This window comes from Poeciliopsis prolifica, unplaced genomic scaffold, assembly GCF_027474105.1.
Source record: "Poeciliopsis prolifica strain line A6 unplaced genomic scaffold, Auburn_PproV2 SCAFFOLD009, whole genome shotgun sequence".
NCBI classification, from domain to species: Eukaryota; Metazoa; Chordata; class Actinopteri; order Cyprinodontiformes; family Poeciliidae; genus Poeciliopsis; species Poeciliopsis prolifica.
Window position 1 is genome coordinate 11238060 of NW_026562384.1, and position 12040 is coordinate 11250099.

Genomic DNA, 12040 nt, shown 5'->3' on the forward strand with positions numbered 1-12040 from the left:
GGCAAGTACTTTGTTTTCTTTCCATGCTCTGTGTGGGCTCCGCGCTTGGACAGGTCAGTTACATCATTCCCGAGGAAATGCACAAAGGCTCGGTGTTAGGAAACATAGCTCATGATCTGGGTTTGGATTTAAAAAGGCTGAAATCAGGCAATGCTCGCGTATACACGGGGGGTAGTACGGAACATATTCGTCTAAATAAAGAGTGGGGAGTCCTTGTTGTTCAAGAGCAGATAGACAGAGAGGCTTTGTGCGGGGAGACGACGCCTTGTGCTTTGCATTTTCAGCTCATTTTAGAAAATCCTATGGAATTGTTTCGGGTCACAGTCGAGATTACCGACATAAACGACAACTCGCCGAGTTTCACACGCGCGGAAAAGCGCTTTGAAATAAGCGAGTCTGCCGCCATAGGCTCGAAATTTATATTAGAGAAAGCAATGGATGCTGACATTGGGATGAACGGGCTGCAAGAATATACACTTTCTCCGACTGATAACTTTGTCTTAAAGCTACAAAACCAAGCGGATGGAAGCAAAAAGGTTGAGATGGTTTTACAGAAGCCGCTAGACAGAGAAAAGCAGGAATCTATGACGCTGCTGCTGACAGCTACAGATGGCGGAGAGCCGCAGATGTCAGGGACAATGCAGATATTCGTCACTGTTCTAGATGTAAATGACAATGCTCCAGTATTTGACAAACCATTGTACAGAGCTAAAATATCAGAAAATTCTCCAAAGGGAGTCAGTGTAACCACTGTAAAAGCGTCCGATAAAGATATTGGTCCAAATCGGGAATTATCGTATCTCATCTCTCCAAGCAAACATCATTTGACTGAGATGTTTAATATTGACCCTAAAACAGGTGAAATTACTCTGACTGGAGAAATAGATTATGAAAAGTCAGCCATTTATCAAATGGATATTGAGGTGGTTGATAGTGGTGGTTTGTCTGATTCCACAAAACTTATTGTTGACGTCATTGATGAAAATGACAATTTTCCCCAAATAAATATTGCCTCACAGTCAGATAATCTAATGGAGGACGCACCAAAAAATACTGTAATTGCTATGTTAAGCATAAGTGATCCAGACTCAGAGAGCAGCGGGAAAGTTGGGTGTGAAATACAGGATAACGTTCCCTTTAAAATAGAGACGACTTTAAATGGGTTTTATAGAATAGTTACCGAAGTAGCTTTAGATAGAGAAGTTTCTCCCAATTATGATATAATAGTGACATGCTCTGATCAAGGCATACCCTCGCTATCCAGTAGCGTCACTCTCACTTTAAAAATCTCTGATGTAAATGACAACGCACCTGTCTTTGAGCAGAGCTCTTATGAGGCCTATATTGTAGAAAACAACACACCAGGTGTGTCTATTTTCACAATAAAAGCTGCAGATGCTGATTGGAACCAGAATGCTCGTGTTTCTTACATACTAGAAGAATCCTCTATTAACGGAGTGCCAGTTTCTTCATATGTGTCTGTCAGTGCTGATAGTGGAATCATACATGCAGTTCGATCTTTTGACTACGAGCAAATCAAAGATTTTCAGTTCTGCGTCAAAGCGCAGGATGGAGGCTCTCCTCCGCTCAGCAGCAATGTAACTGTGAAAATCATAATCCAGGACCAGAATGATAATCCACCCCAGGTTTTGTACCCAGTCCAGACTGGTGGCTCCATGGTGGCTGAAATGGTTCCTCGTTCAGCAGATGTGGGCTACCTGGTGACTAAAGTGGTGGCTGTGGATGTGGACTCTGGACAGAATGCCTGGCTCTCCTATAAACTACAGAAAGCCACAGACAGAGCGCTGTTTGAAGTGGGCTTACAGAATGGAGAAATAAGAACTATCCGTCAGGTGACTGATAAAGATGCTGTGAAACAAGACTGACTGTCATAGTGGAGGACAACGGGCAGCCCTCTCGTTCAGCTACAGTCATTGTTAACGTGGCGGTGGCGGACAGCTTCCCTGAAGTCTTGTCAGAGTTCACTGACTTTCCTCACGATAAGGAATACAATGACAACTGACTTTTACTTAGTGTTGGCTCTGGCTGTGGTTTCCTTCCTCTTCATCACGTGTTTAGTGGTTATTATATCAGTGAAGATCTACAGATGGAGACAGTCTCGCATCCTGTATCACTCCAGCCTCCCTGTGATTCCATATTATCCACCTCGTTACTCAGACACTTTGGGAACTGGGACTTTGCCACATGTGTACAATTACGAGGTCTGCAGAACGACTGACTCCAGAAAAAGCGACAAGTTTGGAAAAGCTGCTAATCAGAACCTCTTGATAATGGACCCCAGTTCCACAGGAACGATGCAACGGATTCACAGTGAGACGAGCATCCTGGATGAGCCTCACTCTCCACTAGAGGTTAGACATCAATATAGATTATTAATACTGATTTTTTTTTTAAATACTCATAATATTATTCTTATGGATATGATGTTTTTTTTTTTTTTTTTTACCGGCTCTTAATTGGGTTTTGTGTTATTTTTTAAAATTATTTCTACCACTGTAACTCTATGTTCTACAATGTTTTTCTCCTGGGTTCTGTGTTTTCCATCAATCATTTTAACAAAAAAGGCGATGATTAATAATGTTCACGGTTAATGTAAAGATATGAATGAATTATACATGTATCATATCAGTAATACAATTTTGGCATTTGGTTCAATAAGTAAAAGTTATATCAAGATTAAATCAATGATAGTGACTGTAAATTGAGTATCATAATAAAGGGCGGATGACACTAATTAATATGAAGAGATGTTTTATTTAAAGTGAAATAATATTAATCAATAATAATAACAACAACAATAAAAAACTGCTAATAATATTTCTATTATTATTATTATTATTATTATTATTATTATTATTATTATTATTATTATTATCTATTTTATTATTTTTATTTATTTAGAATATTTTTTTCCAATGCTTATTGAGCAATATTAGTCATTCTGCTCGTCTTGCGTATCTTTTCTTTTCAAAGCATTGAACAGAATCGCCGCTGTTGGCCAGTATGTGGCAGTCTTTGATAGGACTTGTAAATGTTCCTCCCCTTTACATGTGATCTCTTAGACAATAAAAAGACCCGAAACGCCTGCAGTTGGTTGAACGGATTCTTTTACCCCTGATGCTTAAAACTCCTCATCTGTTTTGAACGGATATTTCATACACTTCAGACGTTTTGCGCCTTTTTCATCTGGATTTCGACTCGGAATATCCCCGTTACGCAATGAGAGGAGAGGCGCTGCTATTCTTCTGTGTTTTCTGCGTGGACGTGGTTTCAGGGCAGGTCAGCTATTCTATTCCTGAGGAAATGGCGAAAGGTTCACTCGTCTGTAACATTGTTCAGGATTTGGGTTTAGAATTAAAAAGGCTGAAGTCGGGCAATGCTCACCTATATTCGGGGGACAGTGAAGAGTACATTGAGCTAAGCAGAGAAAGGGGTGTCCTCCTTATCAAAGAGCGAATCGACAGAGAGGCATTGTGCGGAGACGTGACTCCCTGCGCTTTGCATTTACAGATGATATTGGAAAATCCGATGGAGCTATTTCGAATAACTATAGAGATTACCGACATTAACGATAATGTGCCTAGTTTTGCGTCGACGAAGAAACGTTTTGAAATCAGCGAGTCGGCTTTTATTGGGTCTAAATTTGTCTTGGAAAAAGCCTTGGATGCTGACATTGGCGTGAACGGACTCCAAAGCTATTTGCTTGAACCAACAACAAATTTTGCTCTTAAGCTAGAGAATCAAGCGGACGGGACTAAAAAGGTCGAAATGATTTTACAGAAGCCTCTAGATCGAGAGAAAGAGAGAGAAATATCTTTGCTGCTGACTGCTGTGGACGGCGGAGAGCCGCGAATGTCAGGGACAATGCAGATAACTGTTAATGTGTTAGACGTAAACGACAATGCGCCAGTTTTCACTAAATCCGTCTACAAGACGACATTAGTGGAGAATTCTCCGCGTGGTACAAGTGTTATTGCTGTCAGAGCTTCAGACAAAGATGAAGGACAAAACGGGCAGGTTTCATACGCAATTACAAATAGCAAGCAACGATTATCCGAGCTCTTTCAAATCGATAGAAAATCCGGGGAGGTTATTTTGACAGGAGAAATAGATTATGAAAAGGCGAAGCTCTTACAAATAGACGTCGAGGCTACAGATAACGGAGGGCTTTCTGACTCCAGTAAGATTATAATTGATGTGATTGACATTAATGACAACAGTCCCCAGTTAAAAATACTCTCAAAATCACCATCTGTTTTAGAAAACACGCCTGAGAATACTGTGATTGCCATGCTCAGCGTAAATGATCCTGATTCCGAAAGAAATGGTGAGGTGAACTGTAAAATTGATGACGAAATTCCTTTCAAAATAAAGGACGCAAAGAACGGATTTTATAGTTTAGAAACAGGCGTAGCTTTAGATAGAGAAGAAACTTCCCTATTTAATATCACAGTGACCTGCTCTGATGAAGGCGTGCCCTCCCTCTCCAGCAGCGTTAATCTCAACCTACAGATCTCTGATGTAAATGACAACGCGCCTGTCTTTGAGAGGAGCTTTTATGAGGCCTACTATGTAGAAAACAACACACCAGGTCTCTCTATTTTCACAATAAAAGCTACAGATGCTGATTGGAACCAGAATGCTCGTGTTTCTTACATTTTAGATGAATCCTCTGTTAACGGAGTGCCAGTTTCCTCATATGTATCTGTGAGTGCTGATAGTGGAGTCATCCATGCAGTTCGCTCTTTTGATTACGAGCAGATCAAAGATTTCAAGTTTTGCATTAAAGCGCAGGATGGAGGCTCTCCTCCACTCAGCAGCAATGTTACGGTGAAAATCCTGATCCAGGACCAGAATGATAATCCACCTCAGGTTCTGTATCCAGTCCAGACTGGTGGCTCCATGGTGGCTGAAATGGTTCCTCGTTCAGCAGATGTGGGCTACCTGGTGACTAAAGTGGTGGCTGTGGATGTGGACTCTGGACAGAATGCCTGGCTCTCCTATAAACTACAGAAAGCCACAGACAGAGCGCTGTTTGAAGTGGGCTTACAGAATGGAGAAATAAGAACTATCCGTCAGGTGACTGATAAAGATGCTGTGAAACAAAGACTGACTGTCATAGTGGAGGACAACGGGCAGCCCTCTCGTTCAGCTACAGTCATTGTTAACGTGGCGGTGGCGGACAGCTTCCCTGAAGTCTTGTCGGAGTTCACTGACTTTCCTCACGATAAGGAATACAATGACAACCTGACTTTTTACTTAGTGTTGGCTCTGGCTGTGGTTTCCTTCCTCTTCATCACGTGTTTAGTGGTTATTATATCAGTGAAGATCTACAGATGGAGAAAGTCCCGCATCCTGTATCACTCCAGCCTCCCTGTGATTCCATATTATCCACCTCGTTACTCAGACACTTTGGGAACAGGAACTCTGCCACATGTGTACAATTACGAGGTGTGCAGGACGACTGACTCCAGAAAGAGTGACATTAATGTTGGCAGAACTGGTAGTCACAACATGTTGATAATGGATCCCAGTTCTACGGGGACAATGCAGCGGACACAGAATGAGAAGAGCATCTTGGATGAACCCGACTCTCCTATTGAGGTTAGACGACTATGCTGATGTTTAATCAATTTATTGATTATGAGCATCACTTTGTAGTGATTTATATTCATAAATAATCAAAAAAAAAAAACTAACCATGCTTTTTATGTGTAATTTTTTTTTCACGTTATGTCTCCAGTTTTCATATCATTTAAAATTTTGTTTTTGCTGAGCATTTTTGTCAACCACGTTTGACGTTTTTTGATTTGCAATTTGTCAGGCTTGGCTCTATCAAATAACCGAGTGTACTTCAGCACCCCGGACAGTGCAAATGGACTGTGGCTTTGGAAAGTGACCATTTCAAGTGCTTGTCTTTTTTCCTTCCTTTTTCTATATCTGATCCCTTAATTTATTTATTTTAAGTTTTTGTTTTTATAATCAATTTGTATTTTTAATATTAGATTTAAATTGGTTTCAGTTGAAATAATTATAATATTTTTCTCAGTCTGTCTCTTAACGTATGTTTTTTTTTTTTTTTTTTTTTTTTTTTTTTGTCGCACTATTTTGGTCTTCTCTGTACTTCCACGATTTGTACTCATCGGGCCGCTGTTGCCCAATGTGTTGAGGTTTAGAGTAGCTTTCATAACACATTGACCAAGACGCCGTGCTTACCATATTACTGTGGAGCCGTCAGAAACACATCGCACACGCCGGGTTTCACGCTTTTTCTGTGGACATTTTAAAGTGGAATTGCCTTAACACGGCTTGGATTGTGTTAATATTTTTAAACGCTTTGTGTGTCTGACCGGATTTTCATCTTAAACAACCAGATTTCGGCAGCTTTTCCGTGACAGTGGAGACAAAAAGAACAATGATACGGCAAGTACTGTTGATCTCCGTCCTCTGCTTCGACTATGGGATCGGTCATGTTAGCTACTCAATTCCCGAGGAAATGGCAAAAGGCTCGTTGGTCGGAAACATTGTACAGGATTTAGGTTTAGATCTGAAACGTGTGAAGTCCGGAAAAGCTCGCCTTTACACGAGAGACAGTGCTCAGTTCATCGAGCTGAACAAAGAAAGAGGAGTTCTCCTCATAAGAGAAAAAATAGACCGCGAAGCCCTCTGCAGACAGACGACACCCTGCGCGTTACATTTTCAAATCACTTTGGAGAATCCACTGGAGTTATTTCCTGTAACGGTTGAAATTACTGACATAAATGATAACGCGCCAGTTTTCCAAAAAGAGGAGAGGATTTTTGAAATAAGCGAGTCGGCCGCTGTCGGCTCAAAGTTTATGCTAGAGAAAGCGATTGATCCCGATATTGGAATGAACGGTTTGCAGAGATACACTCTTAAGCCTATTGATAATTTTATTCTAAAATCGCATCCTCAGTCTGACGGAAGCAAAAAGATAGAAATGATTTTACAGAAGCCTCTAGATCGTGAGAAACAAGAGCATGTATCTTTAATTCTGACAGCGGAGGATGGAGGAGAACCTCAAATGACGGGAACGATGCAGATTCATGTTAAAGTTCTAGATGTAAACGACAACGCACCTGTTTTTAGTCAAGCCATCTACAAAGCAACCATCACTGAAAACTCAGAAAAGGGAACGCTCGTTATTAAGGTGACTGCCTCTGACGCAGACAGTGGGCAAAATGGAAACGTGACGTATATTGTAGGAAATAGCATGGACCCAGTATCAAAATTGTTTCGTATTACTCGTAATGGAGAAGTCATACTGGACGGACTAATCGACTATGAAAAAGAAAAAATATTTAACCTCGACATAGAAGCGATAGATCAAGGTGGACTCTCTGATTCGAGTAAAATAATCATTGATGTAAGTGATGTGAACGACAATAGTCCAACTATAAATATGATATCCACTTCAAACTCAGTACCTGAGAGTTCAGCAGTGAACACAGTCATAGCTTTATTGAGTGTTGATGACCCAGACTCAGAAAATAACGGTAAGGTTAGCTGCGTTATAAAAGAAAACGTGCCTTTTAATATTAAATTTACATCAAGCAATTTCTACAGTTTAGTGACAGACGGTGAATTAAACCGAGAGAGGAAGTGTGGATATAATATCACAGTGACCTGCTCTGATGAAGGCGTTCCCTCGCTTTCCAGCAGCGTTACTCTCACATTGCAGATCTCTGATGTGAATGACAACGAACCTGTCTTTGAGAAAATGTCATATGAGGCCTACATTGTAGAAAACAACACACCAGGTGTCTCTATTTTCACAATAAAAGCTACAGATGCTGACTGGAACCAGAATGCTCGAGTTTCTTACATTTTGGAGGAATCCACTGTCAACGGAGTGCCAGTCTCCTCATTTGTGTCCATCAGCGCTGATAGTGGAGTCATCCATGCAGTGAGATCTTTTGATTACGAGCAGATAAAAGATTTCAAGTTCTGCGTTAAAGCGCAGGATGGAGGCTCTCCTCCTCTCAGCAGTAACGTCACTATAAAAATCCTCATCCAGGACCAGAATGATAATCCACCTCAGGTTTTGTACCCAGTCCAGACTGGTGGCTCCATGGTGGCTGAAATGGTTCCTCGTTCAGCAGATGTGGGCTACCTGGTGACTAAAGTGGTGGCTGTGGATGTGGACTCTGGACAGAATGCCTGGCTCTCCTATAAACTACAGAAAGCCACAGACAGAGCGCTGTTTGAAGTGGGCTTACAGAATGGAGAAATAAGAACTATCCGTCAGGTGACTGATAAAGATGCTGTGAAACAAAGACTGACTGTCATAGTGGAGGACAACGGGCAGCCCTCTCGTTCAGCTACAGTCATTGTTAACGTGGCGGTGGCGGACAGCTTCCCTGAAGTCTTGTCGGAGTTCACTGACTTTCCTCACGATAAGGAATACAATGACAACCTGACTTTTTACTTAGTGTTGGCTCTGGCTGTGGTTTCCTTCCTCTTCATCACGTGTTTAGTGGTTATTATATCAGTGAAGATCTACAGATGGAGACAGTCTCGCATCCTGTATCACTCCAGCCTCCCTGTGATTCCATATTATCCACCTCGTTACTCAGACACGTTGGGAACAGGAACTCTGCCACATGTGTACAATTACGAGGTGTGCAGGACGACTGACTCCAGAAAGAGTGACATTAAGTTCGGAGGAGCTGGTAGTCAAAACATGTTGATAATGGATCCCAGTTCTACGGGGACAATGCAACGAATACAGAATGAGAAGAACATCCTGGATGAACCCGACTCTCCTCTAGAGGTTAGAATGCTCTATCCCTCTTATATTTAATAAACAATAACTGTTTTTTTATTGTTATTGTAGTCGATGTGGTTTCAGCACCATGGTTAGCAACATATTTATTTAGGATAATGCATTTCATTAAACCCCTCTCTTTCTTAACATGATCAATAATCTTTGAATGTTTTCAGTATATTCCAAATTTTATATTATTTTTTTTATTTAATTATTTTTGTGTTAGAAGGCAACTTTGACTGTATAGTAGCCTACTTCTGTTCCTCATTACCATATTGGGAGTTGGAATTTTTTTTTTCTTCGTCTCCTGCAGTTGCGTGATGTGAACTCTCTGGGCCGCTGTTGATCAACGTAATGCTATTTAAATTGCGTTTATAGAGAAGCAAAACTCCATGTTTTTGCTCAGTAAGAACAGGCTTTTCAGTGGAGCACACCGGAAGAAACAATCGTCAAGGAATATATGAATCTGGAACTTTTAAATTTTTTTTTGGTTTGTTCTTGGTTTAAACAATCCATCTTTCAATCATATTTCTCTTCAAAAAAAAGCTGAGTGACATAAGCGGATGTATTTTTGCTGGACCGATGCTCCCGGTGTAACAATGAAACGGCAAGTACTGTTGGTCTTTTCTGCCGTCGCTTTGCATTTGGTGCTCGGCCAGGTCAGCTATTCCATTCCTGAGGAAATGAGCAAAGGGTCGTTGGTTGGTAACGTAGCTCAGGATTTAGGACTGGATATTAAACGTTTGAACGCGGGTAAAGCTCGCATCCATATGGGAGACAATGCCGAGTACATTCAGCTTAACAAGGAGAGGGGGCTCCTTACGATCAGAGAAAAAATAGACCGCGAAGCTCTCTGTGCTCAGACAACGCCTTGCGCTTTGCATTTGCAGATTGCGTTAGAGAATCCGATAGAAATATTTTCCGTTACTGTAGAAATCACTGATATAAATGACAACGCTCCTGTATTTGAAAAGGAAGAGAGAAGGTTTGAAATTAGCGAATCTGCAGTCGTGGGCTCCAAATTCATGCTAGAGAAAGCAATAGACCCCGACATCGGGTTAAACGGTCTCCAAAGCTATTTCCTGAAGCCGAGTGATAATTTTATTCTCAAAGTGCGCAGTCAGTCCGACGGTGGAAAAAGAGCTGAAATGATTTTACAACAACCTCTCGACAGGGAAAAGGATGAATTCATTTCATTGTTGCTAACAGCAGTAGATGGCGGAGAGCCGCAGCGGTCTGGCACTATGCAGATTCATATCACAGTGTTAGACGCAAACGATAATGCTCCTGTTTTCACGCATCCCATTTACAAAGCTACAGTCCAGGAGAACGCAGTCAAAGGAACAGTAATCACCAAAGTCAGTGCCTCCGATGCAGACAAAGGCTCGAATGGAGAAGTAAGCTACGTAATAGGAAATAGCGTGAGATCTATTTTAGAAATATTCCACATTACTGAAGATGGTGAGCTCATTTTAAATGGGCCTATCAATTATGAGAAAACCAAAAAGTATGAAATCGATGTAGAGGCGGTGGACAGGGGAGGCCTTTCTGACTCTTGTAAGGTAATTATTGATGTAGGTGATATTAATGATAACAGTCCAATTATTAATATTATTTCGTCATCTATTTCAATAGGAGAAGATTCGAAATCAAACACAGTGGTAGCTGTAATGAGCGTTAGTGATCCTGACTCTGGAGAAAATGGTAAAGTCCGATGTGCAATAAATAAACATACTCCATTTACGATTATGTCAACATCCAATAATTTGTATAGTTTAGTGGCAGAGAATGAGTTGGACAGAGAGGAAGCCTACGAGTATAACATCACAGTGACCTGCTCTGATGAAGGAGTTCCCTCCCTCTCTACTAGCATCACTCTCACCTTACAGATCTCTGATGTGAATGACAACGCACCTGTATTTGAGAAGAGCTCTTATGAGGCCCACATTGTAGAAAACAACACACCAGGTGTCTCTGTATTTACAGTAAAAGCTACAGATGCTGACTGGAATCAAAATGCTCGTATTTCTTACATACTAGAAGAATCCACTGTTAACGGAGTGCCAGTCTCTTCATATGTGTCCATCAGTGCTGATAGTGGAGTCATCCATGCAGTTCGCTCTTTTGATTACGAGCAGATCAAAGACTTTCAGTTCTGCGTTAAAGCGCAGGATGGAGGCTCTCCTCCTCTCAGCAGCAACGTGACTATAAAAATCCTGATCCAGGATCAGAACGATAATCCACCTCAGGTTCTGTATCCAGTCCAGACTGGTGGCTCGATGGTGGCTGAAATGGTTCCTCGTTCAGCAGATGTGGGCTACCTGGTGACTAAAGTGGTGGCTGTGGATGTGGACTCTGGACAGAATGCCTGGCTCTCCTATAAACTACAGAAAGCCACAGACAGAGCGCTGTTTGAAGTGGGCTTACAGAATGGAGAAATAAGAACTATCCGTCAGGTGACTGATAAAGATGCTGTGAAACAAAGACTGACTGTCATAGTGGAGGACAACGGGCAGCCCTCTCGTTCAGCTACAGTCATTGTTAACGTGGCGGTGGCGGACAGCTTCCCTGAAGTCTTGTCGGAGTTCACTGACTTTCCTCACGATAAGGAATACAATGACAACCTGACTTTTTACTTAGTGTTGGCTCTGGCTGTGGTTTCCTTCCTCTTCATCACGTGTTTAGTGGTTATTATATCAGTGAAGATCTACAGATGGAGACAGTCTCGCATCCTGTATCACTCCAGCCTCCCTGTGATTCCATATTATCCACCTCGTTACTCAGACACTTTGGGAACAGGAACTCTGCCACATGTGTACAATTACGAGGTGTGCAGGACGATAGACTCGAGGAAAAGCGACAATAAGTTCGGAAGAGCTGGTAGTCAGAACATGTTGATAATGGACCCCAGTTCTACAGGGACAATGCAACGGATACAGAATGAGAAGAGCATCCTGGATGAACCCGACTCTCCTCTAGAGGTTAGCATTCAGTAAAAAAATAAATTAAAATTATAAAAAACATATTTTTAAATTTGTATGTTTTAGACATGTTTCTACCCCTCTTATTTATTTTTAATAACACAATTGTGAACACTGCAAAACCTTTCGCACGAATTATTTTCTTCAGCACCTTGGAGAGCAACATTATCATATTTTATTAGCCATACAATGTGATAAAGCCTTTCTTTTCTTCGTGTTTATTCCTACATATGTACTTTTTATAATCTAA

General features: G+C 41.3%; 1 protein-coding gene across 26 annotated transcripts in view; it reads left to right on the forward strand.

The window, feature by feature from the left end:
• Nucleotides 1–12040, forward strand: part of LOC129362980 (protocadherin gamma-C5-like) — a 237344-nt gene that overhangs the window by 166115 nt on the left and 59189 nt on the right. Inside the window, exon 1 of one of the 26 annotated variants that reach the window (XM_055034848.1) lies at nt 2919–5625. The exons of 20 other annotated variants lie outside the window; for them this stretch is intronic. In XM_055034848.1, coding sequence (XP_054890823.1) covers nt 3241–5625 — 2385 coding nt within the window. In that variant the 5' untranslated portion in view covers nt 2919–3240. 5 more of the 26 variants (XM_055034863.1, XM_055034855.1, XM_055034871.1 and 2 more) reach the window with 5 other exon arrangements.